We start from the raw sequence: 16,257 nt of genomic DNA on the forward strand, positions 1-16,257 counted from the left end.
TTCTCTCCAGCTCCCATTAAACACCTGCAAATTCACCTGGCTGAGTTCCACAGAAGCAACCTGCACCGTCTCTCATCGTAAGCACAGAGAAAGGGGGAGAATGTCAGAGATCTGTTCAAATAATTGATTTCTATGTCCATCTTGAAGTGAACAGGACTTTTTGTTGTTGTTTTTTAGCCGTTTCTAACAATCACAAATGGCCAAGATTGGGAAAGTGCCTCGCCAGTACTTTGCTCCAAACCACCTCATGTTTCCAGGGGCCGACTGATGTTTAACAGGGAAAATGCCGTCAATGAATGCTGTGTGTTGATTTTTTTTAATTTTTTTTTTTACAACAAAATGTAAAAGAAGAACCACGGAAGACCAGAACCACTCTCTCCCTGCGCCAAAAATGCAGTCCTACCAGCATCAGCTCCCGCGTTCCCCTATTGGTCGGTGCATTTAAGCAGAAACAAAAGCAGACTCCAGCCCGTTCAAACCACAAAAGAGACGACTGAAGCTGGAAAACTATAATGCAGAAGTGAAGCGAGCCGTTCCTTTCTTCTCCTACCCAAAACACATGGTGCCACAAAAGCCTTTGACAGTTTTTCATTCTGTTGCACAAGATGAAAAAGTGGGGGGGAATTCCAAATGTTCACAGATCTCCAATACTCACTGCACAATGCTCATGGTGAAAGTGCAAACAGCTTGGGTAGAGGGAGGGAGGGAAAAAAACTACAATCATTTCAACCTAAAAGATGTTCATTTTTATTTGACGGACCTAAAGCGAAACTCGGACCTTCGCGTGGGTTGCCAGCCGTCACACACTAAACACTGGTGGCCGTGCAGGGGAATATTAGTGTAGCGCAGCAGCAATTTAAGTCCAATTCTGTTCCGGCAAACAGATGTGACCTTATTTACTTTGAGGGAGGCCGAGGGCGACTGTTGGTGGAAGCTGTTCTGCGCATTCTACACAAGACCGTGTAATCCAATCAATGACTTTGGACTCGGTGTGGTCACACTTATTGACACTTAATTGGTTGTCGTCGTGTCAGACAGGTTGAGGCCTCTGCGGCAAAAAAGAAGGGCGCACCGAGCGGCGTGCTGACCCGGCCCGGCTTTGTTCGGAGGAGGGAGGAGTGAGAGGGAGGAGTGTTCATCGACAGCACGGCGATGGGCGCAGACTAATTATAACCCAACACACAACAGAGGTGTCCTGCTTTCTGCAGCCGACAGTCCCCCTTCCGTACAGAACGCAGCCACATATTGTGAGGACACATCAGGGTGGTGAGGGGAGGCTGTGAAGCGCTTTAATAAATATGGTGCTTACACAAACATAAGGGGTGGGGTGCGTGGTTTGATATCTAAACTTCCTCAAACACTAGTCTGATTTGTTTCCTCAGACCATTTTCTCAACTAGAAAAAAAAAAGTATATATATTTTTATCCAAATTAAAATCCGTATGCATTCCCTCGGACCAGTCCCTCGTCCGCCGATCAAACTCCGCTCCATTTAAAACCACAGGTTTTCAACTAAACAAGGCACCATATTCTCATCAACACTGCATCCCGTCAGTAAATCTCTTCCGGTGTCCCAATGACCGATTTTCACATGCAAACGCGGAGAGATTCAACTGAGAGGAATCACACCGCAGGGAGAGAAACGTCTTTCAGGGAGTGGCACATTTCTAGTTTGCAGGGGGGTTTTTTTCCGCAGACATCTCCAGTTAGACCCGAAACTCTCTGTTAAAGTTCACTTTGCTGCAAAAAACAAAAAAACAAAGCTGGGATGAAATAACAAAAAATATAAAAACAAAAAAGTCTCCAGTGTAAAAATCTGCTTGAGAAAGATCCAAATCCTTCTTTCCTTCGTTTCTTTCTAAGCTCATCTCTGGTCAGTCGGCTAAGTTTTTTTTTGTTTTTGTTATGACTGAGGTAGGTTTTCTTCATCTAAGGACAAAAATAAAAATATAAAGCATCACACTCTGAGGCCAGTATTGTGGTCTGCCCTTCCATAATTAAAATAAATGATCAATACCTGGGGGAGGAAAAAAAACATTTCAAGCTTTGGAATTATTGTCTGGACAAGGGAAAAAATATGATGAGAGGTTTGTTTCTTTTGTACTCCAGAAAATCGCCACCGTGTCCTCCAACAGGTGATTAACGCTCTTTTCAAATGATATTGAAAAAAAGACAACTGAAACTTGCCCGTTTGTCAACAGCGTGACAAAAATGGGTGAAATTGAAACTCAAAAAGGGATGCAAACGTTAAACCGCTCAAAGCGCCTGGAATTCAAGAGTCAGATAGAAAGAAAGAGGCTGTGGTATACAAGGAATAGTCTGGAGCGAGGAGGAAGGGTGGTGGTGGTGGCTGAGCCGGGGCACTCAATCCATTCGGTTGTTTGAATACAGGCAGGACAGTACACATACTCACTGGATGGTGACAGCAGGCCAAAATGAAATGGGGGTCCGTGTTGCTGCCACTTGTGTACAGTACAAGAAGGGGAACCTTAATCGCTCTAGATTGAAGATTCGCTAACAGTGCGTGTTTTGAGTGTGTGTTTGTCTGGATAGCATCCAGAGCTGCTAAAAGGCTCTGACGTGTAGGCATAGGGGAGGGTTTGTTGCATCTACTGGATGACTGTGTTCCTGTCCTCGAGGTTGGGTGGTGCCCGCGCCCCGCCCCCATCGCCGCTGCCGCCGCCTGTCTGTCTGTCTCTGTGTTTGTGTCATCAGTCTTTGAAGGGACAGAGCTGGCGGGGTCAGTAGGCCGTCACCAGGTCCTTGTCGTAGTTGTATCGGCCTCGCTTTGGGGGGCTGTCTGCGCTGTCCTCAGTGTCCTCACTGTCTCCCCCCGCCCCGCCCCCTTCCTCCTCAGAGGAGGAGTCCAGAGTCAGATCTACCACCGCGCCCCCACCGGGCGCCGCGGCTGCTCCTCCCGCCATGCCCACGGAGCCGCTTCCAGATTTGCCAGACAGGCTCGTGCTGCTGTGGGCTGGCGAGTGACCGTTTGCTTCAGGAATGCCTGCAGACAGGGAGCAGATGTCAACATTTTTTTTTTCATGTGCTCACAAAATAAAGATGCAAAGCAGCAAAGGAATTTCAAAAGAAGAAAGAAAGAGAATCTGCACATTAAGAAAAAGGGGTTGAAATGGCTCGTACATATATCAACAACAGGATACTCTGGTGTGTTACTGCGCTCTCTTTCCCTGTCCTTCTCTTTGTCATCTCTGATGGGCCGCCAGGAACCGTCGGTTAGGTACTCAATCTCCTCGATGTCTTCATTTGTCTCTTTCAGTATCTCTGAGAGCAACCTGGAACACACACCGCGAGTTAGAGCCACCTCCGAGGGCAAGACCTCAGTCTAGAGCAGGAGTAGTGTCATCAGCTGACTAGCAGGGGTTGAACAGATGGATGAATTTGCAAACTTTCGTATTCTTCCTGCAGATGAGATGTCATCCTGCTATTACGCATTAGTTTACCATTATGCTTTTATCCAGTCTTTCTGAGACATTTGTATTATCTAAATTCCAAATTCGTCACACACACTGAATTGAAGTACTACAAATGTACTTGATGACTAAACTGTACCACTTTTAGTAGTTTTTACAACACTTTTGGTCTCTGTGGAATTAAGGGACCACAAGGTCCACGGCCCTTGCAGGAAATTACATGCCCAAATATTTTGGTATAGAAGCATTTCATCACAACTCTGGAATGATAGAACAGTCAGTCAGCAGCTTCATCTGCACTGATTTCATTAAAGGTAGTTTTTGCACATACAGACTGGGGTCACTGCAGTGTCAAGACTGTGTCTGCTTTGACTTGTTACGGTCAATACATTTAAAAACCGTGGGTTTGTTTTTGAACCTTCAGACACTGAACAAGAAATTCAATTTGCAGGATGTAACATTTACAATATCATTTGAGGGCAGTCACAAAAATTCAAAACAAAATGCACACCCTGTCAAGTCATGCACAACATTGGAGTGTGTATGTCATCATGATGATGACGCAAGATCTATGCACAACAAGGGGGACAACCTTGCACCTTAAACAGAGTTCCCAGATATGGCTTAAACCAACAGGTAGCACAAAATCACCCCGTAGGAATCTGTTGAAAGGAATTTGGTTCAGCGGATGAGTCAGAGCGCGTTTCTCGCTCCTTACCCATCGATAGTGAGGAGCTCGAAAGGGGCAGGCTTATCACAGACGGGGCAGGTCCACGTGGGCTTCTTCTCGTTCATCTGTAGGAAGAAGACTGCGTCGAAACATTGCAGATGGGCACAAGTCAAAACCCGACAGGGCACCCCGAGTCGCATCTTCACCAACTGCAAAACAAAAAAGGACAAGAGAAGAGAGTTGCAATAAGGGACAAATTAAGTGTGTGTGTAAGACATGGATAAGAGGCTCTACTACGAGAGGTGCGATGCCACAAAAGTGTACTCACTGGACAGATAAGAGACACCCGAAGTCCCGTGGTTGCTATTTCACTCTCTGGATCAAATCGTAGCTTGTCTTGAACTATGAAAGGAAAAAAAAAGTAGAGCACATATTATGTTTTCTTTGAAGATAATCTGAAATGGCCCACAAACATCGAAAACAGCTCAAGAAACCAAACTCACATTTTCTGACGCAACAATTTAAATGAGCAAACCAACGAACCAACCAAGTGTGTGCATGAGTGACACTTACTGCGCTCGCGACAGCGTTCTGCACTTTCAACAGAGTTAAGTTTGAGTTGACTGAAGAGGTCAGTAGCAGTGAATACCCGCACTAAATACACTGCCACAGAGTAACGCTGGAAAAACACAATGAGAGATTGTGAGCACTTTGTCAACAACTCTTACCCACAGAATCAATCTTCAAGGATTATTGAAATCTGATTACATTTTGCACCCACAATTTCGCTAAAACAATTTTTGGGTTTCTAAACAATGTTGCAAAGCACATAAGACAACTTCTTCCATTGGAGAAAAGAAGCAATTTCTAGATTTATTCTTTCTGGAAAAGAACTAGTTTATTCACCATAAAAATAAAAAATAAATATCTCTGCTGCGGTGCTTTTCATACTGACAAAAGCATAACTTTGCGACTGACCTTGCCAAAGTTTCCCCAGGTGATAGTGACTCTGTTGCTGGCATTGGAGAGATGCAGCCAAGAAGTGATGTTTACAGGACGACAAGGACGACGAGGTTCAACACCAGGCTTGTTTGAGGGGTAATAGCCCTGCAATCACAGACACAAACAAATGAAAAAAACAAGTCACCTAATTACGTGAGAATTATTTGTGTCCCGAAACGAGATTGTTGTGTTCAAGAAGAAAGGCTCACCGGGACATGACAGTATGACTGGTTGACTTTTACAGCAATGTTAGGAGGATACTGGTCCTCCTGTACACCAATTGAGTCTGAGTAACAGATTCTGAAAAGATGAAATAGACGAGAAAACAATTACGATTCCATAACAATTTTCAGGCCCACATGATGAGGTCAAAACACACATCAGGTGTCCCAGCATAAGAGCTGGAAAGAGCACCTAATGTGTTGATTAAAATTTGGGGGATTTACCTTAGAACCACTTGGATTGATCTCATTCCAGCACGAAGCTCACTAATAAAACAAAAGATCAACAAAGAGAAAAATAAGTTTTCTAAAAAAAAAACGTTTTAGCCAATAATGTAGATTATGGATAACATTTTTATTTCCTTACCTGGCATTTCTGATCTGGTCTGCCTGGGTTGGTGTTAATTCAAATATGCATTGACTGTCCTGCAGTTTCTCATTGTTGTGAGCAACTGGGAATATGCAGAAAACGGTGGCGATCAGTCTCAGCACATACATCTGTGAGCCATTTTGAATTGATCAAAATGGCTTCATAGCAAGATTGAATTGACTCACTCAGCTCTGTCGGTGGCAATAATGTCTCCAGAGTCTGGTAGAAGGGCAGTGGCACCAGTTTGACCTCTGGTGCAGGTGTTGATATTGGTTTGGAAATGCCGTTGAGGTAGTCCGCGCCCTGAGAGGTGGCAGTGGGGGAGGTGCTGAGGGTGGAGTAGATGCCCTCTGGACGCCGTGCTGCAAGCCAGCCAGATGTTTTGGGAAAGCGGGACTCATACAGCTGTCTGACGTTCTTGAGGAGCTCCGGGCTGTATTCGGTCTGCACTAGCCTCAGGGCACGCCCCACCAGGTCCTGTTTCAGCCCACTTTTGCTGCGACCCATCGAGGCCAGCAGCGTTTGCAGGTCTGAGACCCGGAAACTTTTGACCATGTTCTGTAATAAAGACAAGACAAAAATTCAACAAAGTGAAATGGTTTCTTTCATTATTATTATTTTTTTGAACATAAAAGCACATACTTTTCTGAAGAATATTACATTTGCAATACAAGCGCTTTGTATTGTTTGTTTAATTCAGAAATTATCCTATATCACAATTACCTTCTTTTACATTGTGTTTACATGTTGACAGTACTTATTTTGAGGGTATGTCACATAATAACAAAGGAAGCCTAAATCACCAATACATTTCTTAACAGTTGTAATTGGACTTTGGCATGACACAAAATTGCAGTCCAACTACACAATGACTTTCACAATAACGAAATTTGACAATTCTTTAAAGCAAATCTTGCAATGCATATAATAAGAGAAACCAAGGCAAGCCATTAAGCAACAAAAGTGTAATACACTTTAACTGCACCATGCACTGTTATGTATCACCTCAACTGAACGTGCTTGTCCAGCACTGTAAGCCACACCATGTAAACACATCAGTTTACTTTGGAAAACCAGAAAAAAAATGCCGCAACCCACAGATATAAGGTATCTATGCCTTTTCCAACATCTGTACCCATGCGTAAAACTCAACCCAATATTTCATATACCAATATTGCATATACAAATACTAACGCAACATTACAACTGACTATTTCAAAGAGGGAGCTGTACACCAAAGACAGCTTTTAGACGTTTCATTGAAAGCGACAAAGTGAATTATTAAATTTAAATAATATTATCAACTTATTAAGTAATCTGAGTCTTAAACATGAAATGTTGGTATAACAATCAGAAGTATCTGGCAAGATTGAGCGTCGTCTAACAAGACTGGGGAGACATTAGGGGGAAAAAACTGTCTTAAACCCAAACTCAAATCTATCATAAGGCATCATTTTTTCTTTCTTTTTTTTACGTGTACATTTAAAAACGGAAGCTTTTGAAGTGAGCAACGTCGCAGATTTCACATATATGGTCCAGGCTAGTCGGCTGGCTAGCTTCAACCAGGACTCCCGGTATTCAATCATGACAACTGGACGCTTTGACAGGTGCACAGCTTCCTACACAAAAAGGGTCCACCGACAAACACATTTCTAGCCTAACTAACGTCCACAAGAAACGTGCCGGGAAACATGTGGGCACGACACCCCCGACAGTTTTGTTTTTAATTCACGTTGCCCGCTTGGTTCCTTTCAGCGTGATAGAAGAGACCGAGCGCGATGCTAGCTACATCAACGCACTTGCCCGGGTTAGGCTAGCGAGCTTAGCCGTCCCAGCTAGTCAATTTCGACATTGATGTTATACGCCACATTTATGGTAGAACAAAGTCCTGACTATATTTCTACAAAGCCCCCAGTCCCCTCTCCGACAGGACTCAGTTTGAAACACCCTCCCCCGCCCGTTTTGCATCAAACCAAAGCTAGCCAAGCTTTACTTGCCATCGCTTCCACCAGCTCGGCCGCCATCTTCGTGCAGCAGTACCGCGAGAGTCAGAGACGACTGCTAGTCTTTCACCAATGAAACGCAGAGGCCGCTGTGATTGAAGGGTATACTGAGCCAATCACAGTGCGATATTATCCAGAGACCAAAGCAAAATATGTGGAGTGGGCGGAGCGAAGGCGTTTTAAAGTCACAGTGCAACTTTTTTATAAACACTAAGAGACAGGTCTCGTTTCCAAATTAGGCCTCGGTGTCAATAAATGACACCACGTGGGAACGTTTTCTGATATCCATGGTGTTTCTGTTTGATAGTTGTTAGATTTCGACGATGTGTACCTTGAAAACCGTCTCATTTCAATCCCTACGCAAAGCTTGGGACAGGAAGTGGACCAGGTCGCATGGTTACTTCAGGTCCCGTCCGAGCTAAATAATCCACTTCGGGCTGTATAACCTGCCGACAGATGTCGACTTTATGCTTTGTCTTAGGCGCGTTCGTAATTGAATTAAACAGACTAATCAACGAAAAATAAACACACAGAAATATGCGAGCAGGTCGAAGTCTATCTGGATACGCAAGAAGCACACTGTGCCACACATTAATTCAACAGTAAATGATTAAGCCAAGGTCGCGGTGGTGATCCCCGAGGTGATCCAGGCCAGGTCTTCGCAAAGCCCCTCACCATCTACAGCCTCATGGAGAAAAAGGAAGACTAATTTGAAGGAGTTGTGTCAAGATGGCACGAACGTGATGTGCCTCTGTTTTGGTTTCACCTGGACAAGAGGCGTTTTTAACACGCTGCTGTGCACTGTAAAGCACACCTTTGTCTGGAGGAGGTTGGAGGGGTTTCTTATTTACATATGCAAGAAATACAGAATTGTAAATGTTTTCCCTAAAAAAACAAAATGCAGGAAAACGGTGTGACTATAATATGTATTTTCAACAATATGACACTTATTCATATGGCCTTTAGGGAAATAAGGTATGTCTTTCAGCAAAAAAAATAACTAATGACAACATGATGTTACAGTAAAGGCGGGTATTAGTACTGTGATAGGCTGCTCTGTTTATGCAAGGCATGTGCTCTCTCCAAACAGAAGAGGGCAATATGGTACATGAATTTATTCTCCATGCGACTAAGTCACAAAGCTTGTCTAACATGGGGGTTACACTTTCAGGGCCATCCTCTCTGACTTGATGATGGTGACATTTGGCAAATGCAGACCAATTTCCTTTTTTAATTTACTCCATTTTCTCCACTGTTGTGTTGTATGTACTGTTGTATACGTAATGTGTGTGTTTAGATTATTTTTGATCAACCTCACAAGGTGTTAAATCTTGAGATCTTTGTGATTTCAAGGAGACAAAAGACACAAATAATGGAGCCAGTAAATTACCACTTGATACGTCTGTAAATATTCTAAAAGTACAAAACACATCTAAGAATGCAAGGTCATCCAAATAATAATAATAACAATAATAATGACACTTTAAACCTATATTGTGAAAATTATAATGCATATAGTGCATTCATTAGAGCGACTGAACAACTCAGTTTAAGAGGGTTAATGGAAAACCTTATTCTAATAAGTTTTTTTTCTTTTTGTTTCACAATACAAATGATTTGTTAAAATGATCCATACTGTATTATATAAGGGTGGATAATAAAATGAAATTGTCATCATGAAAACATAGGCAAAAAGAAAAAATGTTTAACCAAAGACACTCGTTTAAAACAGAGATAAAGCCAGTTTATATTCCATCAAAGAATGAATGCATGATTATATGACAAAAGGAATACAATACAAAACTTTTAAGATTTATTAATTAGAAGAGAAGATTCAACTTTGTTTCACAAATTCAGAAAACAATACAATTTATTGCATCACTTCAAGTCATTTCAGTTTTGAAGTTGTATTCGAAAGACATCAAAAAACAACAACAACAACAACAACGTTAAACCCAAGCATATAAGCACCTTAGCATTAACATAAAGGCACTGTTGTGGGTTAGGAAAGCACAATAAGAATTTTGTTTGACAAAAATGAAATAAGTATAATACCAACTGTCAATAAGTTAATAGTCATGTTTTTACTGTTCAGTGCTGCCACACAACTATCTTTGGTTTTCTGATGAACATAAAGCACTTTCATGATCTCTGAAAAGACCCTGAGACTTGACTGACTTAAATTAACATCCTTTGCTTGCAAAATCTCCAACTGGACCCCATTAATTACCGTTCTTTATCTGAAGTTATTCTTTGGAGGGCATCTGCATGAACACAACAACATTAACAGGATAACACTGGTATCTGTAACGCTTCTGACTTTACAGCATCCGTCCTCAGCGCACCCCGTCTTGCTAAATCTCAAGTGTTTAATCTCCCGTAATTACAAAGATTTGCTTTGGGTTAATAAAAATAATCCGCCTCAATTGAGACCCCCTACCTCGACCTCCCTGTGTGCCTTCTTTACCCCTTTCTGTGAGGGATACATTCACAGTCATATAAATAGTGACACCTCCACAGCCCTGAGACACAGCTCTTGGGTCGAGGAAGAAAAGGTGTTGGTCACGGAAGAAGAGCGGTGGCGGGGGCAGTGGCGGACGCGTTTAATTTAAACCTGTTGCTAAACGAAGTGCCTGCAAACGAGTCGTATCGCCTGACGTCATTTCCACACGTCGAGATTGTGCCACTTCTGAGCGCATCAAGGTCAACGACAGTTGAGAGGCTCATCTTTATCTGTGATCTTGTCAACAGTGAGACTTTGGCGAAAGAAGCGCGGGGCACAGAGGCTTTCCAGGGTCCACCCGTCAAAAGGAAAACAGCCATGTTGTGAGATTTTGGCAAATCAGGACACAGAGAAGACTGTTGTGAGGGACATTTTTGTATTCATCATCCAAGACTTTTTTTTTATCAGCTGAAACTACAAAACCTTTTGCAATGAGTGCGAAATACCTCAACCCAGAGAAGACAACGGAGGAGAAAAGCAGTCGGCGAGAGACGCTGGGACTAAGCTTCACTATTGACTACCTTCTGTTCAATAAGGGAGTCAAAGGTTCCAAAGAAGAAGCGACAGGAAGTCGTATGGCAGAGCAGACAGCGAGCAGCATGCTAAATCATCAGAATCTAACACCCAAAGAGGAGGGGATTCGCTCCGACACACAAGAGAAACTCCAGCAGAGGTCAGAGGCAGAGGCTAAAGAGAGGAGCGTCAAAGAAGAGGAGGGGGCTGAAGAGAAACCTGAGGAGGGGGAGGATGATGTGACCACCACTACCACCACCACATTGACCAGCAACAGCCCAGAGAAGTCTGCAGACAAACCCAGCCAATCATACATTGCACTCATCTCCAAGGCGATCCTGGCGTCGGAGCAGAAGAAACTGCTGCTGTGTGACATCTACCAGTGGATCATGGACCACTACCCGTATTTCAAGAGCAAGGTATGTTCGCGCAAGTTGCCTTCATCCAAAGTCAGTACACCACCAGTTGCACTGCGGGAAAACAACGCTAATCGTAATGGGTTGATAATCTCAGGTGGCGATACATTGGGTCTATGCTGAGGTTGTACTTTGAAACAAATCATGCAGTGTCACTTTGTGCGCACATCAAAGCCACTGACTGGTAAGACGAAAGAGGCTGTTTTCCTGAAAAGTGCTCGCCGCCATTTGTTTTGGCGTTGGGAAATTCTGCCGGTCGCCATTTTAGTGAGCGAAGCAACCTACTTGGCCTGGGTAATCTGTCTGAGTGGTTAGGCAATTAGGTGCTTACAGGGACACTCGATGATCTCCTTGTTGGCGAATTCACAAATAAAGTAATCCCGTTGCTAGGTCGCAAACCACCTCTACCGTTACCAGGTGCGACAACAGATTGGACGTCGCCTAATGGATTAAAGTCAATCACTGGTTTGACGTGCTAAAAAGGTAACTCGGGGCGTCGTGACTCGATGCGATCATATGCGGTCTTGACACGCTATGGTGCATCCTGCCAACAACAGGACAAGGTGACATCCTGAAGAGGATCAGCGATACTTAACTGACACCGATGTCGATTTACAACTGGGGACACCAGTTGTTTAATGGTGACTTAATGCTTAATGCCCTTTTTTCTTGGTTTGCTGCTGCAGGATAAAAACTGGAGGAACAGTGTGCGCCACAACTTGTCCCTGAACGATTGCTTCATCAAAGCAGGCCGCAGCGACAACGGCAAAGGCCACTTCTGGGCAATTCACCCCTCAAACTACCAGGACTTTTCCAAAGGGGACTACCACTGCCGGAGAGCCAGACGGAGGCTAAGAAGAGGAACGCCACCGGTTCCCATCTCCTCCCAGACTTCCCCCTACCACCCAGGCGTGGTCCGGCCCCACAGAGTGCCCTGTTGGTGCTGTCCACAAGTCCAGACACTTGCTTTGTCCTGCATGCCCCCTCGACTCTACTGGCCATGGTCCAGTGTGCAGCCACAAGTAGGGCTTCATCCAGGCCTGCAATAGGAGGAAATCAGTTGTAATTTGAAGGGTTACTGTCCTTTGTGCTTTTGAGTATTAGACTCAGTTACAAATAAAGTGAACCAGTGTGGGCAAATTTGAAATAAAAAACAAATATTGCAATTTTATTCTGCAGACCCAAGGTGGTGATACTTGGGGTACCGAATAAATAACATTTATAATTCTTATGAATTACTCGTATTTGTTTTCTGATTTTTTTTTTTTTTTTTAGAAAAATGAAACTGATCTATTTTGTTAAAATCTGAATTAATCATATTGAATTAAACACTTTGTTTAAATAAACTGTCTTCAGTGTGCTTCTCTCTCTCTCTCTCTCTCTCTCTCTCTCTCTCTCTCTGTGTCCATTAATGCAGATAGTGCTAAAAGTGAGCCCAATGCTAAAACACCACCCGGTGTGAGATGCTAATTAGTCAAAGCTGTCGGGATGCAAAATCTCCTGCTTAAAGAGACTCAGATGGGGTTTTCCAAAGCCGCCTCCCAAGGATGTGAGGCTAGATAATCTGAGCAATCCCAAATAGTTTCAAGAAATGGGGGAGCTTATCACACAGTGTAATCCATAACCGGTGCCGTAGAGTGAGGGGTACCACGGGGGGTCAGAGATGAAGGGAGCAGAGGAAAGGGACGGAGGCAGAGAGAGGGGAAGGGGAGCGGACACTGATTTACTGCAAAGGGGAGGGAGGGCTTTTAAGGGCAATGATAGCCAGCAGGTGAATCCAAAGAAAGAAGTGCATGTCCAGTGTGTATGGTTTTTTAGGATCTAATGATGCAAAATAAGATTTTATCTGTCAGCCCATACCTGTGTAGCAAAGTACAAAGCAATGTACAACTTCACCTCACATTTTCCTTGTTTTTATTTATTTTGTTATACATTATCAACTACGATGTCAGGCTGAAATCATGAGGCCCTGTACAGATCAATGTTATCCATCTACTTGTATGTATATATGTATTTGAATGTATCTAATAGTAGTTAAAAACCAGTCTTGGTCCCACAACTGGTCTTCTCGTCTCAGTTTGGCATCTACTCTGTTGTCTTTATTTTACCAACCGCTACGCAGCAGTTTCATGTCAGCAGATTCATTTAAAATGTTACACATTGGGCCTCCACTGTTAATGTAATGGTAATGAATGTTAAAATAATGTTGAAATAATTTTAGATGAGAATTTTTAAAACTGCATACAACCTTGTCATTAGGAATTCCCTCGACACTTATATCTCAAGAGTCTAAAATATTGCCAAAATAATAATGAAAATGATAATAATAAAAAAAGATAGAGTCGATTTTTACATGTCTGGTTCTCACGTCAATAGTGAAATTCTTCTCTGGCTTGCTAAGGTTGGCATTTACATGCACAGTGCTGTGGCCTAAGAGGATTAGGTCATACATTGACTTTTTTTTTAAGTTTATTTGTCTCAGCTCATGCGGGCGTCTTATTTGCAAATTATTGAATATTTGAATAAGATGATATTTGGCATGAAATTAAATCCTAAACAGACAATAATATGTCAGAAGGATAAAGGGTGCATACACATGTGTGTGTGTGCGGTGTTCATAGCAGGTACTTTTTGGTGATGCTCATTATAACGTTGACAAAATCCATCTAATTAATTTTTATTGTTCACCAAATCTTCCTATTCAATGTCAGTGCCTAATTAGAGACCTAATTTGCTTAATTCCCATGAATTGCCCTCTGCATCAAATCCTCTTCAATTCACCAGCTTTAAGGCTTTAATTTGGTTGCATATGTTTGTACACGCACACACACACACACACACACACACACACACACACACACACACACACACACACACACACACACACACACAGGTGGAAGAGTTTACATTTAACATGCATAAATTCCTAAAACAAAAATGTATTGTCAATGTCTCAGCTTGGGCTATAGTTTAGTAATATGAAGATTTTATGTGTGACTTGCTTCTTATAATAAGTTATGGCTTATTAAATAAGCCTAGTTTTTGATCGTCAGCCCTGTACACACACACACACATACACACACACACACACACAAAATTACCGTAATATTCAACAAACCAAAATATAATTAACAAGCTCTCGACATCAGATTGAGGTCATGAGCTCTGCATGTGTGCGTGTGTGTGTTCATAAGTGCATGTCATTTTGTTAATCTAATGAGATGGGCGGAGGAGTGCAGGGGGCCGTAGATTAAGGCGCAAAGATTTGTTCCTGATTAGCGGAGAGTTGAGGTAAGAAGATCAGTCCCGCTGAGAGTGCCATGAAACATTATGGCCTCATTTTAATGCAACACATTTTACAGCAGCATTCCAAAGCTGACACCCCAACACCCCCATCCCCATCCCCACCCCTCACAGTTTACATGTATCTCATCGATTTGACCGGAGACTTGACAACACTTCACACAACACTGGGCAACAGCCTGAGCTTGTACATGAAACAGATCAAAGAGGCCGACAGAAGAAAAGGGAAAGACTGTCTGTTTGGTGCTGGGGTGAAACCTGTTGTATAACCAGCGGAGACGCCTCACCACAAACCTCCTTCACAGGAAATTAAACTGAGGCATTTCTGCTATTATGATCATCAGGAGCGTCTCCATTTTTTGTGTTGGACCAAGACTACTATATTATTGTATTACATTATTTAGTTAAATGCTACAATTTCTATGCTGTAAAGATAATCATCATTGTTGAAGGGGAATGAAATATTTAGTTTTGGTTCAGGTACAATTTTATATATTTTTTAGAATACACGCATCAGACAGGTCTCAATATCCAAAAGAGTGAACACCACAAAAAAAAAGGTGTTTTGACTGATACTGAAACATTCAAGGGCAAATTTTCATTTGAAGTCTAGTGTTCATTTGTCTGTGCCATTCTAAAAGTTACATTCATTTCACAGTTATTTTGCATTTCATTCTTTCTGCAGCAAGAAAAAGGATGCAAATCTTTCTCTTTGAGCTGTAATTGTTTTCTATTATCCCATATGTAAATACTGAAGAGACAAACCAAAAACGAAAGACAACTATAGCTATCCAAAAAACAAAACACACAGACATTTAAATGTTATTATTCATTCAGCCTTTATTTAATTCCTTATTTTTCTTCGACGCGTATTTATTATTTATTTATTTATTTATTTATTTTTCCCTGCAGCAACTGCAGCTGAGCCTCGTGAAAGGAAAAAAAAAAAAAACCCTCTCCGCTGGCCCGGAGGAGGCCAAATTGCGAGTCTATTAGACGGCATGATTGCATAGAAGTAAGTAGTATTTAAGGCTTAGGAAGCGCTGTAGTTGAACCAAAAACAGCTGCTATTTTCTGCTTGTGTCCCACCACGAACAATAGCCCGGCGTTACATCGCCTTCAAAGGCTCCATAATAGTCAATCGATGCGAATGCGAGGCGCTATTCTGCAGATTACTGTTAACAATAATTTGCCTCCTAGTGCACCGTTGCCATCTTTGAAGCAATGTTTTATTGCCTTTTCTTCCATCTGCATCTGTCATCCCCGAGGTCCACTGTTTGATCTCTCCCCACCAGTGCCTGCCTCCCCGGGGTCGCGTTGACCTGTTGATTGGCAGCTGTGATCAGACATATGGTGGGACGAGGCATCGACCACCGCTCCCTGGAGGGGGGAAAAAGGGCCGACTTGTGGGTTTATTGCTCCCCCCCTCCCACCGCCATCACCTATTTTCCCGAGCAGCGAGCGATTAAGAGGTCGCTGGCGGCCACTAGATGTCGCAAGGTGCAAGCGAATGGCCAGTCGATGTCAACGGACCTGTCAGTTTTTTGGTCAAGTTTTTTTTTCTTTGTTCGCGAGTGCGTACGTGCCTACGTGCGTGCGTGCGTGATTCCGTGCCGTGGTAATTATGCTCTAGTTTTGTATTATTTACATTTCGAGGTTTATTATTAAAAGTTTAAACCATTTTCACATCTTTATTATTCCATCGTTGACTTTCATAGTGAGGCAGATGGTGATTTGTGATTGTTGGGGGTAACAATCTCTCCACTAAACAGTATATTTAGTGATCTGTTTCAAAAAAAATTGTGCTTTAGTGGATCTTCCACATG

At 42.7% G+C, this 16,257-nt stretch overlaps 2 protein-coding genes across 2 annotated transcripts in view; one reads left to right on the forward strand and one right to left on the reverse strand.

Moving 5' to 3' along the window:
• Positions 1–7,820, reverse strand: part of pias4a (protein inhibitor of activated STAT, 4a) — an 8,246-nt gene extending 426 nt beyond the window's left edge. The window contains exons 1-11 of the mRNA XM_076039142.1: positions 7,691–7,820; positions 5,879–6,251; positions 5,691–5,775; positions 5,549–5,590; positions 5,312–5,402; positions 5,079–5,207; positions 4,674–4,779; positions 4,429–4,502; positions 4,149–4,309; positions 3,141–3,292; positions 1–3,003 (exon numbers count right to left, since the gene is read on the reverse strand). The exon at positions 1–3,003 is cut by the window's left edge and continues 426 nt beyond it. Coding sequence (XP_075895257.1) covers positions 2,741–3,003; positions 3,141–3,292; positions 4,149–4,309; positions 4,429–4,502; positions 4,674–4,779; positions 5,079–5,207; positions 5,312–5,402; positions 5,549–5,590; positions 5,691–5,775; positions 5,879–6,251; positions 7,691–7,717 — 1,503 coding nt within the window. The 5' untranslated portion in view covers positions 7,718–7,820 and the 3' untranslated portion in view covers positions 1–2,740. The remainder of the gene's footprint in view (positions 3,004–3,140; positions 3,293–4,148; positions 4,310–4,428; positions 4,503–4,673; positions 4,780–5,078; positions 5,208–5,311; positions 5,403–5,548; positions 5,591–5,690; positions 5,776–5,878; positions 6,252–7,690) is intronic.
• Positions 6,532–13,235, forward strand: foxq2 (forkhead box Q2). Its single transcript, XM_076039143.1, has 3 exons — positions 6,532–6,800; positions 10,448–11,131; positions 11,815–13,235. The coding sequence occupies exons 2-3, from the start codon at positions 10,631–10,633 to the stop codon at positions 12,175–12,177; spliced, it is 864 nt and encodes a 287-aa protein (XP_075895258.1). The 5' UTR covers positions 6,532–6,800; positions 10,448–10,630; the 3' UTR covers positions 12,178–13,235.
• Positions 13,236–16,257: the final 3,022 nt, after the last annotated feature.

The sequence above is a fragment of the Nelusetta ayraudi genome, unplaced genomic scaffold (assembly GCF_046127955.1).
Source record: "Nelusetta ayraudi isolate G7.1 ecotype Tasmania unplaced genomic scaffold, CSIRO-AGI_Nayr_v1 ptg000059l, whole genome shotgun sequence".
Classification (NCBI taxonomy): domain Eukaryota; kingdom Metazoa; phylum Chordata; class Actinopteri; order Tetraodontiformes; family Monacanthidae; genus Nelusetta; species Nelusetta ayraudi.